General features: G+C 32.2%; 1 protein-coding gene across 1 annotated transcript; it reads left to right on the top strand.

Annotated features, from left to right (window-relative positions):
* Positions 1 to 4,284: 4,284 nt before the first annotated feature.
* On the top strand, positions 4,285 to 5,952 carry LOC107921272 (cyclin-D3-3). The gene is made up of 4 exons (XM_016851145.2): positions 4,285 to 4,931; positions 5,013 to 5,214; positions 5,324 to 5,460; positions 5,531 to 5,952. Exons 1-4 carry the CDS (start codon positions 4,491 to 4,493, stop codon positions 5,741 to 5,743), a joined length of 993 nt encoding a protein of 330 aa, XP_016706634.2. The 5' UTR covers positions 4,285 to 4,490; the 3' UTR covers positions 5,744 to 5,952.
* The last annotated feature ends 21,866 nt before the right edge of the window (positions 5,953 to 27,818 follow it).

The raw sequence follows: 27,818 nt of genomic DNA, 5'->3' as shown, positions 1-27,818 counted from the left end.
TACCCCAAGAAAATTTCTAGTTCTGATACCATGTCAAGATAAGTAAAGCAAACAATACTATGCTGAAATATTTCTTATCATATTGAATAATGAAGTAAACCCGTAGTATTTAATACAGTGCTGGTGAACAAGCTGAACAAGTAATAAATAACTAACTGATCAGCTAACTATTAACTAACTAACTAACTAACTTTTGTTTATTGAATCACTATCCCTAACACTTAGAAAACTAACTTCCAACCACAACTATCAATTTAGCAAGTGGTTACATTATTTTTCTAGGAGGAACCTTCAGCTATTTGTCACTAACCTTTTTCAAGCACCAGGAACAACAGAACAAGTATTGAACACCAATTTGAAACAATATGGAACACTTCTAGTTTGACTATAATCGAATAAAATGGTTCAAATTGAAGTAAATTATTTAGTAAGTAGATAAAAAAATCATTGTCTCTACTAAAAAGAATCATCCTTAATAGCGAAAATTGAAAGAGAAGACATAACTATCTCTTTGCTAACTGGTTTAACAGGTTCAAGGTTATCAATACAGTTTTCGAGTTTCTGATGTGGTTTCATCCAATGGCTTCAATCTTTTGTAAGTGTAAATGGTTCATGACTGGCACTTCATGTTTGTTAAAAATGACAAGACAAAATATTGATTGCAATGCATCTCACTTTGTTGACATGCATCTATATATCTCCTTGTTGATTGGCTTTGCATTTGTTTCTTTTTAAGTTTTAGAGGAACAAGTTTTGTTGACATCATGAGGTCTGGCATGTATTTTAAGTTACTGAGATCCAAAGCACTTGATTGTAGGTCTGGAGCTTGTTAGATGATTAAAAGGTTTAATTTCTCTCCAACAACTTTCTGGTATCTTGAATGTTAAAACACTTGGACTGGAGTCCATGTTGGAGGAATAGGAGTTTGAACATACATGAGATTTACACGCTTATACTCATAACACCATAATAGCAGTCAACATGCCTCAGTGATAGTAGCCTAATCATGGCCGCAGGTTTTTACGCTGATGAGAACACATCAATCAGTTAATTACCTGCTTCTTTATGGCTGCTTGCTAGTTGCTAACTTGTTTGTTTTCGGTTTCCTTGATACTCTTTGGCGTTGGATGATATCAATGGACAAGCATGATTATTAGACCGAGACACAAACCCTGGAGAAGTGGGAGTTAATGTCCACTACCACCGCACAGCAGGATGAAGGCAATCCAGGAGGGCCATTGCTCTTCATTATCATGGCTTCATGGTACATCTACATAAATAATTTGCTGAAACACTCGATCAAAAGATGTTGACCTTTCTGTTGAGAGCCCAAGCCAGGCTGCTATGGATTGATAAGTCCTGGTAAGGAAGGGTTTTTGCTTTCTATTGTACGTGTATGATTTAAAATGCTATCCGAATACCTGATAGAAAATACGAGGAAAACAATCTCTATGTGCTCATCTATTTCATCATGTCCATGTGAAAGTAATGGACAATTGTAGATTGCTGTAAACACATTAGCGCTTTAACGTAACATGTGCCTTTGTTAGATGTTGCATGATCATCTCACTTAAAAGAATATTTTATTTATTTAAAAAAAATATAAGCATCAATTTTTTAATTTTTCTTATGCTTCAAGACACTCAACCTCAAGTTCTCCTGCATTGATAACAATATCCATGCCAATCCTAAAACTTAATTGATTTGCTTACTTCTAGTTTTATTATAACAAGGTTATATTTATTTAAACTAGGTTTTAAAATACTTCTATTTTTATTAAAAAGGTTATATTTATTTAGAATAATACTTTTACTAAATTTTAACAAAACCTGACTATATATTTATTAAAATATATTTTAAAATGATAACAAATGTTTTTAACAAAATTTGATAGAAATAGGATAAACTTTAAAATTTTTATCTAATTTTAGCGTTTCTCAATTTAAAAATGTAATAACCTCAAAACATACCATATTAATTAATTATCAATGTAACTTTTTAAAAAATATTAACCTAATTTAGCATTAAATAGATAAGTATATATTTTTGGAAAGTTAAATTGATAAAAGAATATATATAATACTAATTAAAAGTAATTTTTGCAAAGATTTTACAATCAATCTTTTTTTTTTCCGAATAAGTGTTAATTTCTTTTTTATATATACTAAAAGGAGAAAAAATCATATTAGATGAACACCACCTCGGCCTGCACTGTAATTATTACTCTTAAAATGTAATAACTATTTTTACTAAATAGGTGAATACAAAATCAAAATAATAAACATCTTTAAGCTTTTATTATTAATATATCTTTATTTTTTTCCTATGTCAAATATATTAATATTAAACAACAGTTTAATAAATAGAATAAACCCACGAGATAAAAAATATATTTTATATTATTTTAAGGGACGCATATCATCTCTAGAAAATTTGAAAACAAAATTAAATACTATACATTTATACCCGAATTAGAGTAAAATAAGACTGGCGATATTTAAGCTAATGAATGTCACGTGTTGAAGTAATTGTGTTGGTATGGTCCATAATTCAGGTGTTATTAATTTTCAAAGATTTAAATCCTAGTAATAAATGTATTTTGGCATAATTTTTATATATTATTGTGATAATCAATACGCGGGCAAGGTGAAGTTAAAATTTTTTTTAGAAGGGATTGAAATTAAATTATAATTTTTATGATAGTAAAAATATAATTTCCTATATCTTTATAATAAATAAAAATTTTATTATTTTTAAGGGGCTAAAGTGTAATTTTATTTTTATTAATTTAAAATTTTAAAAATTTTAAAAGGTCTAAATAAAAAGTTTTCTATTTTAAAGGAGGCTGAGCCCTGCCAATCCCCTAACTACATTTCTATATTAGGAGTGGAGATAAAAATAATACAGTTTATATTTGTGTTAAACAGTGTTTAATAAAAAATTTAATCACCGTTCTATACAAGTTAAAATAATAAATACGTTATTTAAATGATTTATTAGTTGTGGAACTCAACCAATCCACTAAGAAAAGTACGTCCTTCATCTTAGTGCTATATTCAATTTTTTTTTATTACAACACGGTTATATTTATTTAAAATATTTCTATTTTTATTACAAATATATATATATGAATCTAAAATAATAATTTCATTAAATTTTAACAAAACCTAGCTATATATATTTATTAGAATATACTTTAAAATTAAAAGAAATGTTTTTAACAAAATTTGATAAAAAACATGATAAACTTTAAAACTTTTATCTAATTTTAGCCTTTTTTTTCAATTTAAAAAAGTAATAACCTCAAAACATACAACTTTTTTTTTATTAAAAATGAGATTAGTGTATTTTTAAAAAAAACATTAACCTAATTTAGCATTAAATTGATAAAAACATATATTTCTGAAAGTTAAATTAATAAAAAATATAAAATTTCTTAATAAGGTACTAATTACAGTAATTTTTGCAATGATTTTGAAACCAATTTTTTTTTCTGTGTAGGTGCGAATTTCTTTTTATACTAAAAGGAGGAAAAAACCAAATTAGATGAAAACCAACTTATCAAATGCTATGGCAGCATTATCGAATGTAATGATTTTTTTTTGATAAATTCCGAAATTATATATTAATTATGATTTAATGTACAATTTGATACATGAACTTTAATTTAGTGTAATTATACATATGAAACTTTGATTGTAGTTCAAACGTATACATAAAACTTTAATTTTATTCAATCATGCACATTTAAAGAAATAAATATATCAATTTATTTTTATATTAGATAAATATAATTATACGTGTAATGTAATACATGAACATAAAATGATGTTATACCAATAATTGTGTTAATAATTTATGAAAATTTGGTCAAAACAAAATTTCATGCATAAAATTGCACAAAACCAAAGTACTTGTATTGAATTGCACAATAGACTAAAGTTCATGTATAGTTTTGAGATTTATCTATTTTTTTAAATAATTTCATTATAAATTCTGATTATATCTATTTTTTTACGCAATAAGTAAAATTACTCATAACCCGTCCTAACCCATAAATAGAGGGATAATGTGTTTCAATATATTCGAACTCACGTAGTCCTATATTAAATATATTAATATTAAAGAGATAAAAAATAATTATTTTATATTTTATATTTAAACATATAAAATATTTGAAAACAAAATTAGAGTAGAATGAGAGTGGTGATATTCAAGTTAATGAATGTCACATGTTGTGTTGGTATGACTAATATTTATCATGGTAATAAAGGTATTTTGACATGGATTTTATTCATTATTGTGATAATGAATAGGTTATTTAAATGAGTTGAGCCAACCCACTAAAGAAGAAAAGTACGTCCTTCGCCTTGGTGCTTACTTCCCTCAGTCTTCAGAAGGTTCAACCTCGCTCTTTCTTTTATCTTCTCCTCTGTTGTTTTATAAATGAAACCAACATCTTGAGAAATTATTCCTTGGGTGGATGAAAAATGGCTTTCAACTCTCCATTTGTTATCGATTCTCTTTATTGTTCAGAAGACACAGGAGAAGACCACTTTGTTGAAGAAAGTTGTTTCAATAAATCAAACTCATTTCCAATCTTGTTAGAGCAGGACTTGTTGTGGGAAGATGATGAACTTTCCTCCTTACTTTCAAAGGAAGAGCAAAGTCAAATGTACAATTGCCTTCAAACCAATGGGAAACTAGCTGTGGCTCGCTTTAATGCTGTGGATTGGATGTTGAAAGTCACTGCTCACCATTCCTTCTCTGCTCTCACTGCTGTTCTTGCTGTCAATTATCTCGATAGATTCTTGTTTAGCCTCCCTTTCCAAACTGACAAACCATGGATGACTCAACTAGGTGCTGTTGCTTGTCTTTCTCTAGCAGCCAAAGTGGAAGAAACCCAAGTGCCTCTCCTACTGGACTTACAAGTTTGTGCTTTAAATTTTCATTGATTTTTTTTTCCCATTTGATTCAGCTTATCGATGTTGGGTTTTTGCTCATCTGTATAGGTGGAGGAGAGCAAATATTATTTTGAGGCCAAAACAATCCAAAGAATGGAGATTTTGGTACTCTCCACACTTCAATGGAAAATGAACCCTATAACCCCAATTTCATTTCTTCATTACATTGCAAGGAGGCTTGGATTGAAGGGCCATGTTTGTTGGGAATTTCTCAGGAGATGTGACCAAATTTTGCTCTCTGTCATTTCAGGTTTACACCCTCCCCCAACCCCCCCCCAAAAAAAAAAAGAAAAAAAACCCTTTCTTTTGTTTATCAAAATCATGAATTGAATCTAAATTCCTGTTAAATTCATTGACAGATTCAAGGTTTTTGTGCTACCTTCCTTCAGCAATGGCCACTGCTATAATGCTGCAAGTTATGGATAGCGTTGAGCTTGAACCTAATCTTAGAGTACAATTCCAAAACCAGCTTTTAGACAACCTGGGAATTAACAAGGTACTGTTTTGTATTAATTTTGTCTACTTTTTTTTTTCCAAGGTTCATCCTGGGTTCATGTTTGAAACAGGACAAGGTAGATGAATCCTGTAAATTGATAATAGAATTGACAAAAACAAGAGAGGAAGGCAACCAATCAAAGAAGCGCAGATTCAAGTGGATTCCTGAAAGCCCAAATGGCGTAATAGATTTGTTGTTTATTTCTAATGAATCCAACGATTCATGGGGAGTTTCATCACCAGACCCTGTTTCCAAGAAGATCAAAACTCAGCTCCTTCACTAAATTTCCCGCTTCACAATAATATTTCTCTTTCTTTTTCTTTATTTAATTAAAAGATGCAAGTTAAATTGCTTCCCATCTCTGCTTATTTTCTGAATCTGAAATGTGTGGTTGGTGAGAAAATTTGCAAGCAGAGATGGTTTGCATTTTAACCGGAACAATGTTAACAAAGAAATATATGAATATAGGCAATGCAGAGTCCTTTGCGTTAATGTTTTAATCTTCATAATAATGCTAATTTCAGAAGTTAATAATTTTTATTTATTTTAAATGTCACTATTCATAAAAGAATGTCCAGATGACTGAAAATACACATGGAAGTGTTTATATTATACTTTTGTACGTATTTGTTGGTTTGCATGCCATGGAAGGAACATTTTTGTCTTGTCGGCCACCGGCAGATTTTGTGACTATAATTTTGGGGTTTTGACCTCCTTGGAACACATCTTGCTTATTCATTACTTAATGTTTGATCTTAGACCGTAAAGTATTTATGATTGTATAAAAAAAAGTATTAAACATCTTATTCTACCGATAAAAATACATACATATACAAAACTTATAACAGGCTTCTCATTGTTTATTAATGGAGTAGACCTTCAACTATAACTCTTAATATTTATACTTTTATCAATTTAACTCTTATTTTTTTAGTTAAATTTAGTCTTAATTTTTAAAAAAAAATAAAATTTGATTATCAATCTTTCAAAAGGTTGAATTGATTTTTTAATAGAAATACTGGCTAAAACATCATGACAATTAATATGTACTTTATGTTTTTTTATGAACTTTTTATAAATTTTAAATTATCTGTTGAAGGGACGTATAAAACAAATAGTGTCATGTCAACATGAACTATAATGTAGGTTGTGAAATCAATATCGTTAAACAAGAATGTTTTAATTAATATTTCCCTTAAATAATATGACTCTCTTTGAAATATAAATAGTAAAATTAAACTTTGCAAAAAATTAAGAACTAAATTGAAAAAAAAAATTAAGGATAAAATTCTCATTACTGGAAAAAAGGTTGTTCAAGTTGCTAATTTGAATGCAGTAAGTATATGGGGACGCCAAACCCTCCTATGCAAAGTCAATGAGAGCTACCCTACTTTTTGACAATGAAAGGCATCCCCCCATCGCCAAAGATTAAACTGTAATTTTATTAAGTAAAACTATATAACTTTGTAAAATACTACAGTTACAGCCTTTCCATTACTTTAAGATTTTTCCCACCCAAAGTCTTGTTTCTGCTACTACAAAAATCGATCCAAGTTCAAATTTGTTGAAGATACATAAAAGGACAGCAGCAACAACATCTTGCTTCTGCATTCTACCACTTTAAACTCTCTTTTTTTTTTTAATGAATTCTACCACTTTAAACTGAAGTTAGGGAATCAAGACTTGACTTTATTCTCAAACTTATTATTATATAATATTCATAGCTCTCTATATTTTTGTTACTAAATTTTCTTGTTGTGCTAAATTTCACTTATACTAATATATTGGTAAAACTATCATAAAGGTCTTTGTAATAAGAGTGATTACATTTTGTTTCCCTACCAAAAAAATAGACAAATTAGTCTCTGTACATTGAATCGAAGAGTAAATTAGTCATTTCTGTTAAAATTTCATCTATTTATACTATTAAAAACTAGCATCCCTAACGGAATAACTAGATAGTGACACTGACATGTGACATGCCACATGTATCATGCTGACCTATAGAGACTGATTTTTAACAATAGAAATGAATGAAATTTTTAACCAAAGGACCAATTTACTCTTTAATTTAATATATAATAACTAATTTATCTATTTTTTAAATAGAGAGGATAAAAATGTAATCTAACTCTTATTACAAGTAACTCTATAATACTTTAAATACACCCATAGTTCCACCAAAAATACACAATAAAATAAAAGGGGGACAGAAAGGTAAAAGCTGGGGGACAACATCTTTTGATTTTGGTTGTTATGTCTATGTTGATTTTTTTTATTAACTTTTGGTAGATAGTAGTGTAGTAGAGATTAGATTGTATTTTAAAGGCTTTTAGAGAAAAAATAGTAAAAAAGAATGCATATTTAAAATAATACCAACATGAAAGATAAAAGAAAGAGTTGGTGCTACTAAACATCTCAAATCTCAATCTCATCCTTTTTGACCTATTAACATTAATGAGTTTGACGTTTATGGTAAAAAAGGACCGCAGCTTGGGATAATTCACTGCAAAAGAAGCTTCACTTCCATGTTAGCTAAACACAACATCCCATTTCATCAAACCATTACCTCTCTCTTTTGCCCATTGCCTGGCCTTGCCTTGAAATATTATGGCCATGCATGTTAGTAACAGTGGGGCTAACCCTGCACAGCCATTTATTTATTCTCTTCTCAGTCTCCCAAAAAATTTCTATTTTGATACCATTACATATTTTGTGAATTTTAAATCAAGATTGTCAAAATTAGGATGAATGTTATCTGAAATTTTGTTTTTTTATTATTATTTAAAACAGTCATGTTTAATATCTTATATATATATTTGAATATTTCTTGCTGATCAGTCCCTTAAAAGAAGGCCATATTATTTCGATCCTTTTACACATAAGTTTTGATTGGCGGACCTCAAAATCTTAGCCAAAACTATGGAAGAATCAAGCCAAAGTCCTGGACCCAAAAACTCTAAACTGGACAAAAGATAAAGTAATGGTTACATTAACCACTCTGGTGCCAAAGCTTAATGATAAAACATTACCATACTGAAGCTGCTATACACAGGATTCTAAAATAATCAAACAATTTGGGTAAAAGTTATATGGAGGTCCTATATTAGGAGTCGAATAGCATTTTGTCCCTTCTGTTAAAAATATGAGTAAATTGGTCCTTATACGTTAAATCAAAGAGTACATTAGTCATTCTGTTTAAATTTTCATCCATTTCTACTGTTAAAAACTAGTCATTGTACGTCAGCATGATGTACAAATGGCATGCCATGTATTACAGTCTTGTTGTTCTGTCAACCATGCCAATTTTTAACAGTACAAATGGATGAAATTTTTAACAAAGAGGACCAATATGCTCTTTGAACTAAAGAACTAGGACTAATTTCCCCATTTTTTAGTGGAAGGAAAAAATATAATTTAACTTCTAATATAAGGGCCTCTATAATAATTTTACCAACAATTTGTATCAATAATGAGGCAATGTTTGAATATCAGGGAAATCTATATATACGTACATGTGTATGTATATATTTTTGTACAAGTTATAACCTCCTTTAGAAACCCAACAAAGAAAATGAAATATACAAATATATGAGGGGACCCTAGGCCTAGAGTGAAGAGTGACAGGGGGGGCCACTATAGAAGGAATATAAATAGAATTTAGGAGGGATTTGAATGAGGGTTGGGGTTGAGGGGATACACATTCCATGCGTGAGTGATATAATTGTGGAAGGTGCATGAGATATGATGATATGAGAGTTTGTAGTATGGCGAAGCTGGAATGGCAGGGCAAGGGCAAGAAATACTGAAAGAAAGGTGATAAAGGCAATGGGGCACACCATAAGAAGTGTATCCAATGTGGTGTGGGGGCGTCTGGTTTTTAGGGGTCACCATCTTCAGGTAATGCCAAACTTATTATTCATCAATCTCTGATCACTAAATGACAGCAATGCATTTAGGGTCTTTTTATTCTATATAGTACTGCTACACTCCGGTAAAAATATACGTGTTGGATTATATTTTATTGTTTTATTAAAAAATAGGTAAATTAATTTTTTCACATTAAATTAAAAAGTAAATTGGTCTTTTTAGTAAAAAGATTTCATCCATTTTTATTGTTAAAAACTGGCATGGGTGATAGAATAACTAAACAGTGGCACGTGACATGTCACATGTACCTTAAGTTGACATATAGAGTCAGTTAATGAAATTTTTAATTGGAAGACCAATTTACTCTTTAATCTAATTTATAGAGACAAATTCACTCATTTTTATAATAAAGGAACAAAATGCAATATAAAGGCCTTCGTACTACTTTTAACCACAAAAGTAAATATATGGTGAGACAAATCTATAATATTTGTAGCCAATCCATTAGGCCAGGCCCCGTACATATGGGTCCATTCGGGACCTCTATTCTGCAATGGTCCAACATTGATCAACCCTAATTATTTTTGTTACAATATATAAAACCAACTCTTGGAAATTAATAGGAGTAAAATGATCTTTTTAACCATAACTCATCATTTTACATTTAATGTTAAAGCACTCTAATTTTTATTTTAAGTTTTTTTACTTTAAAAAGTATCAATAAATGTATTTAACATTTAACTAAATGCAATCATGTTTACTTTTTTTCTTTTTATCAATTTCTTAACAAATATATTCAATTCTCTTATTCACTTAAATTAGATTTACGTCTTTGGTTACTTTTTGAAATTTAATGCTACTAAATTATTTGTTTCATTTATATTTTTTTGGCATGGGTGAAGCAGGGAACTTTGTATTGGAGGGACCCAAATGAAATTAAATATTTAATATTTAAAGTGTCGAAAAATGTTCTTTTTGCTAATTTTTATTTATTTATTATCAACTTTTATTCTAAGTTTTTATATATAAATATTATTTACTTTCCAAGTTTTATACAAATCATTCATTCAATCTATAAAAGAATCTACACCTTCTTCGAATAAAATCATTGAAAAAATAACCTTATTAACTATCTTATCATACAAATTATTCAGAGAGATTCACTCACACAATATAAAAATTAAAGTAGCTTTATACACTTCCGTAATTATTTATATGATTAATATTTTAATAATTCAATTCTTGAATTAATATGATAAATTTACACATTTAACCCTAAAATATATTAATTGTAAATTTACAATACATACATAAATACTTAGAATCTAAATATGAATTCGTTATATGAGATAAAATAATTTAATTTTATTGACCAAAAATTAATTAAGAGTGATTAAATTTAACTAAAAATCAAATATCCATATTCATAAATAAAAATTTTGAGATAAAATATTTTTTTTCATTTGATTAAATGAAAATTAATCATAAGTAAATTTAAATAAAAATTAAATATCCAATAATTTTTTTAATTTTTAATTTTAAAATTTATTAGAAAAAAAATCATATATGTCATGCCCAAAATATAAGAGATTAATCGTAATGAATAAATAAGATAATGACTAGGGTTGAATGGTTAAGTGTTTAGTGTCTTTCCTAGTGACCCAAGTTTAAGCCCCCTTCCTCCCATTCTTTTCCTTTTATTTTCAACAACCTAGGATAAAAGCCATACTAAAATATATACTGTCATGAATAAAAACTAAGTAAGAAATAAGCTTTAGGCCTAATGGTTAAGAGTTAGCTATATTCTTTAGTGTTCCTAAGTTTGAGCCACACCTCCATTTTATTTTTGATAGCAATGAGAAAATTGCTATGCCGCCCTATAGGTTTCTCAAACCCTATGTATTTAACCCATCCTTTTCTAATTAGACTTGGCATCCTGTTTTGTTTTCAATTCCTATTAGAAATTTGCTTTCTTCTCTCTATTTCTTCTCTTTTTTCTTTTCTTTTCTCTTATTTGCATCACATTTTTCATCTATTGCTGTTGATTATTTTGCTTTCCCAGATTAAAACATCCTCTATTCAATTGTTTTTCTATCGAGTTTATAATTGTCGTCAATAACATCCCTTTTCTTGCCAAGAATCAGTAATCTTTCATGTATTCCGGTAACTTGATTATTCGATGCTAATCTTTCATGTGATCCAATCAATCTTTTGCGGTTCTTGCCAACACTTTCAACAATCTTGTCAAATCTTGAAATCAACCATTAATTCATGTGAAAATGTTGTTTGAAGGACCTGATTTAGGTGAATCGGATCAGATTTGATTGTGAGAAACGTTGATAAGACCTTCAGTGAAAGGTGTGTGTTCTTTTGCAAGTGAATTGGGGCAAAATTTGTGTAGGTTTAAGGCCACATGATCTCCCACATGGGTGGACCATACAACCATGTGCCTCTGAAAATCCTAGGCTAGTTCGTAAACTACACGGCCACGACTCCTCCACACGGCTTGCCACACAACCGTGTCTCTCTTGTAGAGTAATTTTTATGTATACCACGTGGCCATAGTTTGTTATACGACCAGACCACACAATCGTGTAACCCTTCCACACCCTATTTTACAGTTTTGCTCAGAATTTTATGAATTTTTTGTTTAGTCCTGAATAGTCCCTAAACTATTTTTAGAGTTTTATTTCACTCAATTGAGTTCCTGGTAATATGGATATTTTGGAATCCATGATCTGATTGACTGAATTACTACTTTTATATGCATGATATGTGATTGATAAATGCCTAATGTATCTGTATTTCTGATAAACTGTTACTATTAAAATTTGCCACTGTATTACTGATTGCATGTTTAGCATGCCTACTGTTACTGTTAAACCAAATACATGTTAAGCATGTCTATTGCTACTGTTGAACTGGATACATGTTAAACATGTCAACTATTTTTACATAATACTGTTACAAGCATGTCATATTGCATTGCATAAGGGGGACGATATGAAAGGAGGAAGTACTAACAATTTAATAATCTGTAACATTGGTGGTTCATCCACAAATTACTAGTAACTTGTCTACAAACTTTTTAATCGAAAATACTGGTGGTTCATCCATAATTTTTATTACTGGTAGTTAATTTGGAAAATTACTGGTGGTTTATCGATAATGCGATATGTAGGGATGGATGAGTTTTGGGGAACTCTTACTATGGTGTGTAGTGGAGTTAGGTGGGATCTTTATTGATAAATTGAAATTGCATTACATTCATAAGCATTTACATGGTTGTGAATACTGAGATACTATAGTGATATGTTGATTTGAAATACTGGTATTCTGAATTGCTATTCAATTGTGATTATTCTATGAGTTGTCATTCTGTATGATTTGTCTACTGTTTGCATTGATTTTCTGGTGATTGAACTCATACTGAGCTTCTTAAGCTCACTCCCCCATTATTTCCATCTTTATAAATAACCTACCAGGTTATGACACGGACTCGACTTACAAAGGGTTTATCTCGGTTTATTTTTAGCCAAAAGTATTTTAGACATATTTTTATTATTTCTGTTATTTTGGAATTGTATTGCTTTAGTTAAATTGTGGCATGGGGCCTAAGTTTAGGGTTTATTTAATATGCATGTTATTTAATTTAGATTTAGGATGTTGAAACATGAACTTAGAATTGGTTATGCATAAAATAATTCTGATTTTCCTAAATAAAAACTAAGTAGAATATCACTTTTCCGCTGCTAGGTTATAAATCAATTTTGAGTGATAAATAAAAATGGAAATTAACTAGGTTTTCAAAAGTAGTCACCGTTATAAGGAAAATGTTAAACTTAATCAAATTTTGTTGACTCGTGAGTTTTTCTGAAAATAGCCTAAGTTTTCTTTTAAGATAAAAAAATGTTTAAAATGAATATTTTATAAACTTCGTTAACTAATTTGGCTATTTTGGTGACCAATGTAATCTTTTAAATTTGGGCTTAATGTCTAGATTGGGTTGGGGAGGTTACATTTGGTGGTATCAAAGCCAAGTCATTTAAACTCAGACTGTGGATTTTTGAATGAGCCTGCATACATGACATAAAATGGGCATTTTTGGGAAAAACCATGCCACAAGAATTTTGAAAAGTTGATTTTCGTCAAAGAAGTTTAGTCCGAGGCTCCAATGCTGGTCCTAGTTCAGTTACTGTTACTCTTGAAACTTTAGATAAACTGTGATTGTTAGACTGTAAATACTCAAGAAATAGCTAATGCTTGAAATTTTTGTTTGGAAATTGTAGATATACTTTAGATATTAAATTTTCGTGAGATCATTATGAATAATCATGATGGACATGGTAGGGTAGGCCGCATAGGGCTACACTTGTTGAGCGCCCATTGTTCAAGGAGAAAACCTAATCCATGAGGAGGAATACGTAAAGAAATCTACCACCAATAGTGGCAGATGTTATGAAAACAGAGATAATGCAGTGTCGTAGGTGATGCTGAGGGTTCTGCAAAGGGTTGTTGGAGCCCAAACTGGATTGAGGAGCTGTAGGTTTGTTATAGAAAGGGTCTAATCGAATGGGGCAGAAATATTTAAAGGTGTTGTTGGAATGACCCTTACCATGGCTGAGTACTAGATGGAGTCAACAGAGAGGATTCTGGAGGATTTAGATTGTACTCCAGAATAAAAATTGGAGGGCACTGTGTAAGGGGTAGATTATTATAAGGGGTATGCAGGCTGAAAGTTTGACCACGAAATATTTTCAAGAAGCCTTCCAAAAGAAATATGTGGGCACTAAGTTTAAGTTTATCGAGTTGAAGCAGGGAGATAAGATTGTGGTGGAATATGAGGCTAAATTTTTTAGTCTTAGCCGCTATGTTCAGGGTATGGTTGCCATAGGACAAGATAAGTGTGTGAGGTTCGAAATAGGTTGTGTTTTGACCTCAAAATTCAGGTTTCTCTACTTCAAGAACCGGTGTTTGAGACTCTAGTTGATAAATCCAAAATTATGGAGGAGATCAAACAGGTGGAACACGAAAAATGGAAAAAGAATACGATCCTGGTTAAAAGGGATTCTAGTTCTACTAACTTAAATACTTGTCCCATAAAGTGAGCTAGAGAGGGTAAACCGCAACAAGAGGTTGCTGAGGCTAATTTTGGGGATAAAACTTTCAACTGTATGTATTGTGGTAAGCGCTACCTGGGCGTGTGTTGGAGGAAATTGGGGTATGTAGGCTGAAAGTTTGACCTTGAAATATTTCTAAGAAGCCTTCCAAAAGAAGTATGTGGGCACTAAGTTTAAGTTTATTGAGTTGAAGTAGGGAGATAAGATTCTGGTGGAATATGAGGCTAAAATTTTTAGTCTTAGCCGCTACGTTCAGGGTATGGTTGCCATAGGACAAGATAAGTGTGTGAGGTTCAAAAATAGGTTGTGTTTTGACCTTAAAATTTAGGTTTCTCTACTTCAAGAATCGGTCTAGTTGAGAAATCCAAAATTGTGGAGGAGATCAAACAGGTGGAACACGAAAAATGGAAAAAGAATAAGGTCCTGGTTAAAAGGGATTCTAGTTCTACTAACTTAAATACTTGTCCCATAAAGTGAGCTAGAGAGGGTAAACCGTAACAAGAGGTTGCTAAGGCTAATTTTGGGGATAAAACTTTCAACTGTATGTATTGTGGTAAGCGCTACCTAGGCGTGTGTTGGAGGAAATTGGGTGCTTGTCTAAGATGTGGGTCGACTAAGCATAGGGTTAAGGATTGTCCTCGTCTAGTTGACCAGATGCAAGCTCCGACCCGAAATCAAATATTGGGTTAGTTACCTCTAAAGGGCCAAGGTCAGAATAGGGTCACAAATATCGTAGCAATTGGTACGAACCAAATTGATGCTAGATAACCTGCCCTTATTTACGTCCTTAGGGGTCGTGCGGATAGAGATGCGTCCGATATCATCACAAATTAGGTGTCATAGGGTCCACCTATTCATATGTTTCTTGTAATATTTCTGATAAATTAGGTGTTGGGTGTAACACCCATAACCCGTACCCGTCGTTAGGTTAGGGTTACGGAGTATTATCATAAAATTCAGAATAATTAATAACAGATAACATCAAGTTTAAAAAATTTAATTAACAAATTCATAAATAATCAGATTGGAGTAAAACATACAATTATGATCTTTAAATTGAGCCTACGAGGTTTTAAATATAGTTTAGGAACAATCAGGGACTAATTTGAAGCAAATCTGAACATTCAAGTAAAAATTGAAAATTTTCAAAACAAGGTTCACACGATTGTGTGTCCAAGCTGTGTGATAGAGCCCAGACTGTGTGGCTACTCCACACGTCCGTGGAACTGCTTAACACACCCTTGTATGCCGACCGTGTAACTAATTGTGCCCGTGTAATATATGGTCACTCGGTAGTGTGGCTAGGCTGTGTAACTCTCTATATCCATGTAGCTCAGAGTCGCATGACCGTGTTGCCAGGCTGTGTAACTCTCTATGCCCGTGTGTACCAACCTGTACCTAACATAATAGGGGCACACGCCCATGTGGGTTGCCCGTGTGTTGCACACGGCTGTGTGGCAGCTCGTGAACCAAGCCGTGTGTGTGTCCAAAAATAACCCTAAACATGTCATTTTCACACCCAATGCTTAGGTACCTAAACATATTCAATAACATATGATCACAAGTCCTCAAAATACATTTCAAGAACAACCAAATCATGCCAGACCAATCAACCTAAGACCTAACCAATGTGTCATTAATAACACATCTCAATCACTTAATAGCTCATTACCTTAGTTACATACACAAGCTACAATGCATACCCAAAATGACATATAATAAATCCATGTATACCATTCATATCTCATACCAAAACTTACCATTACCGATTTGTTTTGAACCATTGTCCACAACTTAGAAACATGCATGTATATAGTGAAGACTACTAACCACCCACATAATGTGCACATCAAACATCAAACTTCATAGAAAGTACTTATGGACTATTACATAACATAACCACATTTTCCTATTACATGCCATATAACCCAAGTTTGCATTCAAAATCTACCAAAAGGTTCCCGGATAGTGTGATGCCTTCAAGTTGATCCAATCTCCCTATTCCACGAAACATAATCTACAAAGAAATAGACAGGGACACGAGTAAGCTTACATAAAACTTAGTAAGTTCATCTTTTAAACGATAAAGCTTACTGAATTAAACATAATAATTCAAATAATAAGATTAATGAACAGAGTTCCTATCACAAGGTTATTGACAAAGTTCCTGTCAATCACAGTTCACAATTGGTCAGTAATGCTTAAAAAATAATACAATTAAATTTTCTATATTTCAATAACATTCAGTGATCAATAATCAATGCCCGATGAATGATATATGGATACGAGTACATGGTTAACCATCCAAAACATAGCAGGCACTCATACGAGCCAGACCAAATGATAACAGACCTTGGCACTAAATGCCTAGCCTGTAGGCTAACATTCACCCCTATAACACACCATAAAACACTGTAATATAACACGACAGTCTGCAACAAATGCAGGACCTCAATATATTCAATGAATAGAGGATATACATAAATAATCATCACATCTCATGCTAATCCCGTACCACGCGTAAAATAACCTATTGCATGCCAATCGTACTCTATCCTATGTTCATCGGCTCAGGAGATATCAATAGTAACCAGTGTTTTATCATATCGTTATTTAAGTTCTCATTTACGTGATATCAATACATTAATTAGCAATCAAGAAATAGGTTTCAATCGTTCAATATATATTTAAAACATATTAGAATTAACCAAATGAACTTACTAGACTAAACTGCATCGATGAAAAAGGTACAAGGACTATTCAACAACTTCTCTATCCCTCGATTTTCAACCCATTCTTGATCAATATGAGACTAAAGCTTGACCGAAGCTTTCCCCAACCCTAACAATTGTTATTCGGGTTTTCTAAAATGAAAATATGAAGATGATATATTATTTCATGCTTTAATGTATTATATTTACATATAATTTAATTTTTACCAATTTACCCTTTTTAATTTATACACAACTTAAACATTTACAAGCCCAATACCGTCCACAATGATCACCCATGGTATATTTTCCATTAAAATCCCCTCCATTAATTATTTAAACCTTTAAACTAATAATAATAAACTTTTACAGCTTTTTATGTTTTAGTCCATTTCCTTTAATTACTAATTAATAAGGATCTAATAGCATTTAACCACAAAACTAGAGAATTCCACATCATTACTACCATTTGGCCATTTAAGGAAAGTCCAATTACACAATTGATCCTTCAATTTTATTAAACTCCAATTAAACAAACTTTATTTTAATCTAACCTTAAACTAATTAGGACTTAATGAGAAATAGCCCAAAATCTAGAAGATTAATCATATCCACCACCATTTGGAATTTTTGACCATGATTTAATCACCATTTTGGTCCCTTTACTAATTTAAATCTATAATGATTAACTTTTACCTCTTTTACAATTTAATCCTTTTACCTTAATCAAGCAATCAATCGTCAAAATTATCGGACCAAACTTCAATTCACCTATAATACGACTCTGTAAATATTTAATAAAAAACATTTACAACATTAAATTACGGAAACGAGGTCCCAATACCTTATTTCTAAAAACTACTTGACTTTTGGACTGAATCACTTATACTTATTTATTCGTTCAATTTATAAAAATTATTAAACCAGAATTCAATATAATATTGTAATTGACTCATAAATATTAAATAACAATACGGACTTACTTATCAGATTTGTGGTCTCAAAACCACTGTTTTCGATACTACTGAAAAATAAACTGTCACATTGGGGTAAAGGAAACCACTACTGATGTTACCGTAGTAAGCCCTTTAAGACAAATGATTATTGTAAATAAAATTTATAGGGGATGTCCATTAGAGGTTGAGGGTGCAGTGTTTTTGGCAGATCTTATGGAATTATCTTTTGGGGAGTTTGATTTAATTTTAGGAATTGATTGGTTAGTAGAACACCAAGTTAGCTTAGATGTGCCTCTAATAGAGTAATGTTGAAAAGAACTAAGGGTAGTGAGGTCATCATGGTTAGGAAGCAACAAAACTATTTATCGAATGTAAGATCCGCTATGGTTGCTGAGAAGTCAGTTCGGAAAAAATGTGAGGTTTATCTAGCCTATGTGTTGAATGTTAATGTGAACAACTCTATCATAGATAGTATCTGAATAGTAATCCATATAGGATGATAAATTTTCATTTTTATTTCCATTTTGGGAAACCTATATTCATTTCCAAATGATTCCATTTCTTTATTTTAGAGAAAACCATGATCATTCCTGAATGTTTCTCATTTCTCTTTTTCTATTCTCCCATTCATTTCTATTCAAACACACAATTCATTTATAGTTTTAATGAGCTAGTGGAGAGATCGATTGGTCATATGTAGTTGAGGCTCAAATGATTTATAATTAATTTTTAAATTTTTACCTATTAATTATAAAATAATTTAGTCATGGAGTCATTCCACTATAGTATTCTGAAAGAGCTCTCCCCAGTGACATACCATTATGAAAGCAACTACTTAGTGCTCGTCCAATGACCTTGTTATTAGTGTGTTACCCTCATAGGATATCCTTTATCTATTTGGGATAATATTCGTTCTCCCAATATGATCCTATTTTATTTCATGGTTAACCATTACATCTTTCTTCATGAAAAATCAATCACTATCAAATAGTGATCAAGTCATCGATCACAAAGACGGACGACTGGTGGCCACATTTACTTTTCATCAACCATGTAATGCCAATGAGAGGATATCATTTACCCATGTTTTGGGCTATGAATTCCACGGTTGTGAATGATGTTACATACTACAGAAGTCGTATACCCAATACACCAAGTTTAATTATTTATCTATTTGAACTCAAGCTTTTGCTTGCATCAAAGTGTACGAGTCACACATACATAGTCTGCCATCGACTCAGGATTTAGATAAGTCACACTATGAACGTCAAAAGTGAATAAATCCATAAAAAGGTTCAGGATCTATTCTACTTGGGTCCTATCCGATGTATTGTTAGTCTAGTCAGTCACATCTATGTTTCTATCTTCTAGGGCTCATTCGTTCTGATACCCAAGATAAGACATCTCCCCAATTGAACTTGATAGACGATATATTAGTCTTTTAATCGACTTGCTCATTTCTGATTAGACTAAGGACATGTTTAGGTTTTTCTACTAATACAACCTATCTTTTCGTACTATGATCTGATCACATAATACCATTTTAATATTAGTTAAACATTTAAACAACCAATGAGCAACATTTGCTTCCATTTTTCTTTGCGTGCAAAAAACCATGTGAGGAAAATTATACAAAGTATATTAATGAAATTTTTTTATTAACGAATCTGTTCGAAAAATTTACAAGTTTACAAATGAATATACTACACTTAGGGCGTCAAATCCAATAGTCTCCCACTTGCCCTAGTGAAGTAGATGAATCATATTCCACATTCCCGTGCTCTCTGCATGTCTCGCAAAACTCCTAGCTAGTAGTGTCTTGGTAAACGAGTTCGCAAGGTTGTCCTCATATGCGACCTTGACTAAATCTACGATTTCGTCTACAATTGACTCCATTATGATATGATACTTTTAGCCGATATGTTTCGTCATCTTGTCATTTCTCGTCTCCTTGGTATTAGCTATTGCTGTACTGTTGTCACAATACAGTGTGATAGGTTTTCCATACCAGGAATGACTTCAAGATCCGTGAGGAACTTTCGAAGCCATATTGTTTCTTTGGTAGCCTTAGAGGCAGCCACATATTCGCCTCCGTAGTGGAGTCAGTGGTACAAGTCTGCTTTACAATTTTCCACACAATGGACCCGTCACCTAAGACAAAAACATAACCCAATGTTGTTTTCTTCAAATCCCAACACGTTTGGAAGTCAAGATCAGTATATCTGATAGGAGTAAAGTCTCCTCTAGAATACACAAGCATATAATCCCTCATTCTTCATAAATACTTGAGAATATGCTTAACTTCTTGCCAATGTGTTGGTCTTGGATTCACTTGATACTGACTAACCAACCCCATTGCAAAACAGATACCTGGGCATGTGCATAACATGACATACATGAGACTTCCTACTGCAAGGCATAAGGAACCTTTCTTATGTTCTATCTTTCTTTTGTTTTTTAGGACAGTCCTCTTAAGAGAGATGAAATCCCAATATGGAGGGTTGATTTTTCTTTTTCAAAGTGGTCATTGCATAATGCTCTACTATCTTGTCTATGTATGAAGCCTGAGAGAGTGCTATCAATTTGTTCTTTTGATCCCTTAGGATTTAAATACCGAGAACAAAATTAGCTTCTCCCAAGTCCTTTATATTAAACTATTGGGTTAACCGCCATTTAACCAATGACAATGTCCCTACATCAGCTCCAATGAGTAACATGTCATCGACATATAGAACGCGAAAGAATACTTTTCCATCCCCTAAACGTTTGTAAACACAGGGTTCGTCTACGTTTTTCTTAAATCCAAAAGTCTTGATCACTTGATCAAATCTTTGATTCCATGAGCGGGATGCTTTCTTAAGTCTATATATGGATCTAAGCAATTTGCAAACTTTATGCTCGTTTCCTTTAGCTATATATCCAGTGGGTTTCATAATGTAGATGCTCTCTTCAAGATAGTCATTCAAAAATGCTGCCTTGACATCCATTTGCTAGATCTTGTAATTGAGAGCCGCTGCAATGAATAGTAATATATAGATTGACTTGAGCATGACAATCAGAGATAATGTTTCTTCGTAATCGATACTTTTTTTCTAAGTATAAACTTTTGCTACAAGTCTGGCCTTATATGTTTCCACCTTTTTGTCCGTATTTCTTTTCCTCTTGTAGATAAACTTACACCCTATGCGTTTTATCCCTTTCGATAAGTCTATAAGTTCCCATACTGAGTTGGAATGCATAGAGTCTATCTCACCTTTCATTTCTATTTCCCAAAGCTTCGAATCAACACTCTGCATCACTTTGTCATATGTGAGTGGGTCAACATCTTCTTGTTCAACAGACTTAGTGTTAAAAAAAATTAGCTAGATTTGAAGAACTCAAGCCTACAAGAGACCTTCCACTGTGATGAGGCTCTTAATGCTGCTGATCGTTTGTAGGACTACTATTAGGAGTTGGTTCTGAAACTGTTTCTGTAAAGTTTTGTATATTTCCCATAAGCTCCTTGAGTACCTCTTTACTCCGAGGTTTGAAGTCATTCATGTAAATTTCTTCAAGGAAAGTAGCATGAGTTGAGACTATAACAGTTTGCTCTTTAGGGTTATAAAGCGACCCACCCTTTGTTCTCTTTGAATATCCTACGAACATGCACTATTTTGTCCGTGAGTCCCACTTCCTCGCATCTTTATCCAATACGTAGGCCAGACATCTCCAAATCCTAAAATGATATAGATTCAGCTTCCTGCCATGCCACAATTTGTACGGGGTTTTTGATGCTGCATGAGTTGGCACATCATTCAAAATAGAGCAATTTGTTTATACTGCATATCCTAGAAAGATATTGGCAGCTTCGAATAACTTAACATCAAACATACCATGTCTAACAACGTTAGATTCCTTCAATCTACCAAGCTATTCTATAGTAGAGTGCCCAACGCGGTTAACTGGGATAGAATCCCATTCTCTATGAGGTATCTTAAGAAGTCATCAGATAAATATTCCCCACCTCGATTACAACGGAGTGTCTTTATGGGTAAACCTAGTTGTTTCTCTATTTCCGCACGAAACTATTTGAATTTATCAAATGTTTCTCTTTTGTGGTGCATCATACTCATATTTGGAATAGTAATCAATAAAGGTTATACAATACTTATAACCACTTCTTGCACAAACACTTATGGGGACACATACGTTAGTGTGCACAAGTTCTAGGGGTTTTTCGACCCTCGTTCCTATTGCATTAAAAGATCAATTAGTTATCTTCCCTTCTAAGCAAGATTTACATTGTGGAAGATCAAGTTCTTTAAGAGAACTTAAGATGTTGTCTTTCACAAGTCTAGTGATTCTTTCTCAGTTCATATGACCAAGTCTCAAATGCCAAAGGTACGCCTCATTAGAGTGAGAAGTTTTAAGTCTTGTATTCGATATTTCAGTCTCAAACAGTGTGTACATCTTTGGTTTGATAAAATAGAGATTATTTGACATCCATCAATTACAGATAAGATTGTGTTTTCTAAATATTGCAATTCCATTATTAAAGGTCATGGTCAAGCCGTTTTTCTATAAACATGCAACGAAAATTAAGTTTCTTTTGAAACTTGGTATATAGAGAACGTCTTTTAAAATAATATTCCTAAAATTATTAGAATAAAGATATACATCTCTCATTGCTTTAACTTCCACACTTGTCCCATTTTCGGTCTACAACGATAAGCTCTTATCTCTAAGATTTTCATGTCCTCGAACCCCTGCAGAGAAACACAAACATGATTAGTGGCTCCTGAATCAATGACTCAGTGGTCTATTGAGTATTACACTAAACAAGCTTCTATCATCAAGAGTTCCATATATTTGATTTTGGTAGCTAGGTATTCTTTCCACTCTTTACAGTTTTCCTTGAAGTGTCCTTTCTTGCCGTAGAAGAAGCATTTAGACTTAGATAAGTCTTTTGGCTTTCTGGTTCTCTTCCTTCGACTTGTGGTGGCCTAGAGGCGTTAGCCTTGCCTTTCTTAGCACGTTTTTCCTTTCTTTTTTGAGGAAGAAGTGACGACTATATTTACTTTTGCTCTTCAAACTGGCTGACCATCGTTCAACATCAACTCATAGGACTGTAACTCCTTTATGAGTTGTGTAAGCGCTAGGTTTTTTTTGCCAAGGTTATATGTGGCCTGAAAACTAGCAAAGTCCTTTTACAAGCTTTTGAACACCATTTCAATTGGAGTGTTCTGGTCCAGATTTTCATCATTGTCCACGACCTCAACAAAGTAGCCCATAAGAGTAATCATATGGTCTTTGAACTGAGTGCTGGGCTTTTGATGGGCATTCAACAAGCTAGTTGTGGTGAACTGTCGAGCCAAGATAGCTTGGGCTTCTAACATGTCTTCTAGCTTATCTAAAATTTCTTTAGCAATCTTATAGCTCTCTAGTTACTTATATAGAATACTAGTCATGCTTGCTAGCATATAGCAACGAGCTATCTCATTCGACTCTTCCCAGCATTTTCTAGCCTCAGCTTGAGTTGTCGAAGGACACTTAGTATCAAAAAATGTTTGAAGTTTTTCACAACTCAAGACAATTATCAAGTTCCTTTTACTTTTCTTACAGTTGTTTCCATTCAGTTTGTTTTCAGTGAGTATGTTTAATAAGGGATTTGGTGTCATTTTTGAACTAAAAACAAAACATTCATATATTAATATCTTTGTATTAAGAAAATATTTGAAAACATTACAGTATACATTAAGATGATGCATGTGTCTTATATTAAACCTTGAAAATATTTGTAAGCTGTTGCAACAATAATTCCTACACCCATTGAATTAAGCTACATTGGGGTGGTCATGACCAACTAGTAAGAACATGATTTTCCATCCAATTAGTACATGAACCTAATTCCTTAGGTATTCACACGTACTAATAATCATGTAATATTTGGCCATCATTCTAACTTAAGCATACCTCCTTAGAGAGTTACTTAACTAGAAGATCTTGAGTGTATAGCCATTAACTCAACACCTATCTCATCATGCACAAAAAATGAGTCATTTTGGGACAATCTCACCAAGTAGCATACTGTGACTAGTTGTCCTCTTTAAAGACAAAATTTCTTAATGTATCACATGATAATACCTACCATAGGGGCCGATCCAACAATCATATGGTCATAAGAAAATTTTGCTTACTTTCTAGAAGTCTCCTTAGTGAAATCCACATGACAACGTCTACATTGGGGTAGGTCCATTTCATGCCATCAAAAGAGACCATTGATGGAGGTTGTAGGTCTTGTTTAGGTACCTTATCCCACACAATATTTCAAAAATATGCAAAGTTTTTAATTTCTAGTTTCAATCATGTATGATCAACATATGCATGACAAGTACATGTGACATTCTTTCCTAAACTATATGGTATGCTTATCTCATGTATGCATGACATGCTATGAAAATTTTATAATATTCACATTCATTTGTTCTCAAGAAGAAATCAAACAATTTTGATTCTCTACAGTTTTTATTTTAAGGGAAAAACCGAAGAAGTGAATGTGAACCGTGCACTAGGTAGAGTTCCAAGAAAGGGAGGTGAGTCGTATTTGACCACTTAAAAACCAGGCCCTTCCTTGCCAGATCCAACCCTAATCATGCACCTTCTCATTACCACACTTCTCACAGTAATTGAATAACCTAAAGAAGTTAATAGAACAATACAACACATGTAGTTTCTTATTACCACACTTCTTATCTTTAATAGATCAATTATGGACCATCTCATATATATATCACAGTTATATTATATAAAAATATTAAACAAATATATAATGAGATGAATAATAAAATAAAATTGCCAACTAAGGTTTCCATGGTTATATTTCTAGAAAATAAATGAAAAAAATTACACAATTTTTTGTCACAAGGTATTCATTATGTTTTCGACTGCCATTGCTCCATCTTTTCCTCATCATAGACTCCTTTTTGGAAAAAAAATGACATGTATGTCCTATGTTCATTTTGACTCACAAGAATTCCATTAATAAAAAATAATCCTGCATGGAGATGATATTCTACGGTCTATTTCCTAGGAACAACAACATTCGAAAAGAATAGTAATTATATTAAAAAATATATAATATTGCATTCATTCACATACATTTCCCAAAACATGTGAATAATTACAAGAATGCCACATCATATCAAATACTAATCAAACAAGATGAAAAGAGAGATTCAGTCTCGGTTTACACCATAAATATAGCACAATCTGGCTCTTCATACCAATTGAATCAAAACACAGAACTAGAAAAAAATTTCCTTTTAGAGTGAAAATTGAAAATTCTCTCTTCTTTAATAAAATTCGGCAGAATTGTTATTTTGGAAATATATATATATGTAACAGTTGAGAATAAATTCTCTCTATTTTTTGGTAGAATAACAATCTCACAAAGTTTTTTTAAATATCTCTACCAGTTCCATCTATTTAGAAGAGGATAAAATAAAACACTTTTTAAGTTGTAGTGGTTTATTTCAAAAAAAAGGAAAAAAAAAACAACTTCCTATTTAGAGTAGGACAGGGGTGGACGACACAACCTAGTGTTTCCTACTAGGGTTGCCGCCTTCTTCATGTTATGTGAGAGGTTTTAGGCCTCCCTTACATAGGGTCCAATTACGAGTATTATTGAGCCTTTTGACCTAGGACTTTGTAATGTTATCCAACCCGATTCAGGTTTCTTTATTTTCCAAAATAAAATTTAATCTTTAAATATAAAACAAGTTTCCCATCCCTATTTTATCCTTAGCAAAATTTTGACGATTTTACCTTTGATAAAATTTTGATGATTTTGCCCTTAGTAAAATTTCGAGAAAATATGTTCAATATTTCACAACTCAATATTTTCACTATGACCGAATGGTTTATTTTTATTTTTAAGCTTCAAAACAATCAAAAAACATAAACTCATTCTTCTGTTCATTTTGAAGTAATCCATATAAGATTGCAAATTTCCATTTCCATTTTTGGAAACCTGCATTTATTTACAAATGATTCTATTTCTCCATTTTGGAGAAAACCATAATCATTCCTGAATATTTCTCATTCCTCCTTTTCTATTAATTCCTTTCATTTCTATTCAAATACAATTCATTTTTATTCAAACACACGATTCATTTTTGGTTTCAACGAGCTAGCAGAGGGACCAATTGGAAATGTGTAGTTGAGGCTCAAATGATTTATAATGAAGTTCTGACTTTTCTCCTATTAATTATAAACTCATTTAGTCACGAATTCATTCCATTATAGTGTTCAAAGCTCGTGACCATTGCACAAAATGCATCCAATGGAGGTCCATTGTTTAGATGGGAGTCATTTGGCCCGCAAGAACTGGCCTGATTCAAGAAGCTATCAAAGAAGCCTGTCAGATTGAAGCCTGGTTCACCCGATAATGAAGATATGACAACTTAGGCTAATTTGGTAACTAATCTTAGAATATTGAGGGAATCATATCTTGTAAACATGATTGAGCTCTCCCAAAAGACATACCATTATGAAAGCAACTGCTCAGTGCTCCTCCAATGACCTTGTCCTTAGTATGTTACCCTCATAGGGTACCCTTTATCTTTTTGTGATAATATTTGTTCTCCCAATATAATTCTATTTTATCTAATGGTTAATTATTACATCTTCCTTAATGAAAAGTTAATGACTATCAAATAGTGATAAAGTTATCCATTACAAAGACGGACGACCCGTTGCCACGTTTACTTTTCATCAACCATGTAATGCTAATGAGAGGATATCATTTACCCATGTTTTGGGCTATGAATTCCACTATTATGAATGATGCTACATACTATAGAATTCGTACACCCAATGCACCAGCTTTCGATTCCTTATCTATTTGAACTAAGACTTTTACTAACATCAAAGTGTACGAGTCACGCATACATAGTCTGCCATCGACTTGGGGCTTAGGTAAGTCACATTATGAACGTCACAAGTGAATAAATCCATAAACAGGTTTATGATCTATTCTGTTTGGGACCTGTCTGATATATTGTCAGTCTAGTAAATCACATCTATGTTTTTACCTTTTGGGACTCATCTGCTTCGATACCCAAGAGAAGGCATCTCCCCAATTGGACCTGATAAATGACATGTTAGTTTTTTTTATAGATTGCTCATATTCGATTAGACTAAGGACATGTTTAAGTTTGACTACTAATACAAGTTGTCTTTCTGTATTACGATCCAATCATGTAATATCGTTTAGTATTAGTTAAACATTTAGACAACTAATGAGCAACATTTACTTTAATTTTGCTTTGCGTGAAAAAAAACCATGTGAGGAAAATTAAACGAAGTATATTAATGTAATTAATGAATTTTTTTATTAACCAATCTACTCAAAAAAATTACATGTTTACAGACGAATATACTAAACTTAGGGCATCAAATCCAATATTTATGACGTCTTCCATGTCCCTATGTTGGGACAATACTGATCTTATCTTTCCCATATTGTACCAATTGAAGAAATTGAGGTAAGACCAGATTTGTCTTTTGAGAATGAACCTATACAAATTCTTGATCGTAAGGTAAAGGTTCTGATAAGGAAATGAATCCCACTTGTTAAGGTTTTGTAGTAGAACCATGTTACTGAAGAGGCCACATGGGAACTGGAAGATACCTTTCGTCAAAAATATCCTTATAACTTTTAA

Source organism: Gossypium hirsutum, chromosome D01, assembly GCF_007990345.1.
Source record: "Gossypium hirsutum isolate 1008001.06 chromosome D01, Gossypium_hirsutum_v2.1, whole genome shotgun sequence".
NCBI classification, from domain to species: Eukaryota; Viridiplantae; Streptophyta; class Magnoliopsida; order Malvales; family Malvaceae; genus Gossypium; species Gossypium hirsutum.
Note: the sequence above shows the minus strand (reverse complement) of the source record. Positions and strands in the feature narration are given on the sequence as shown.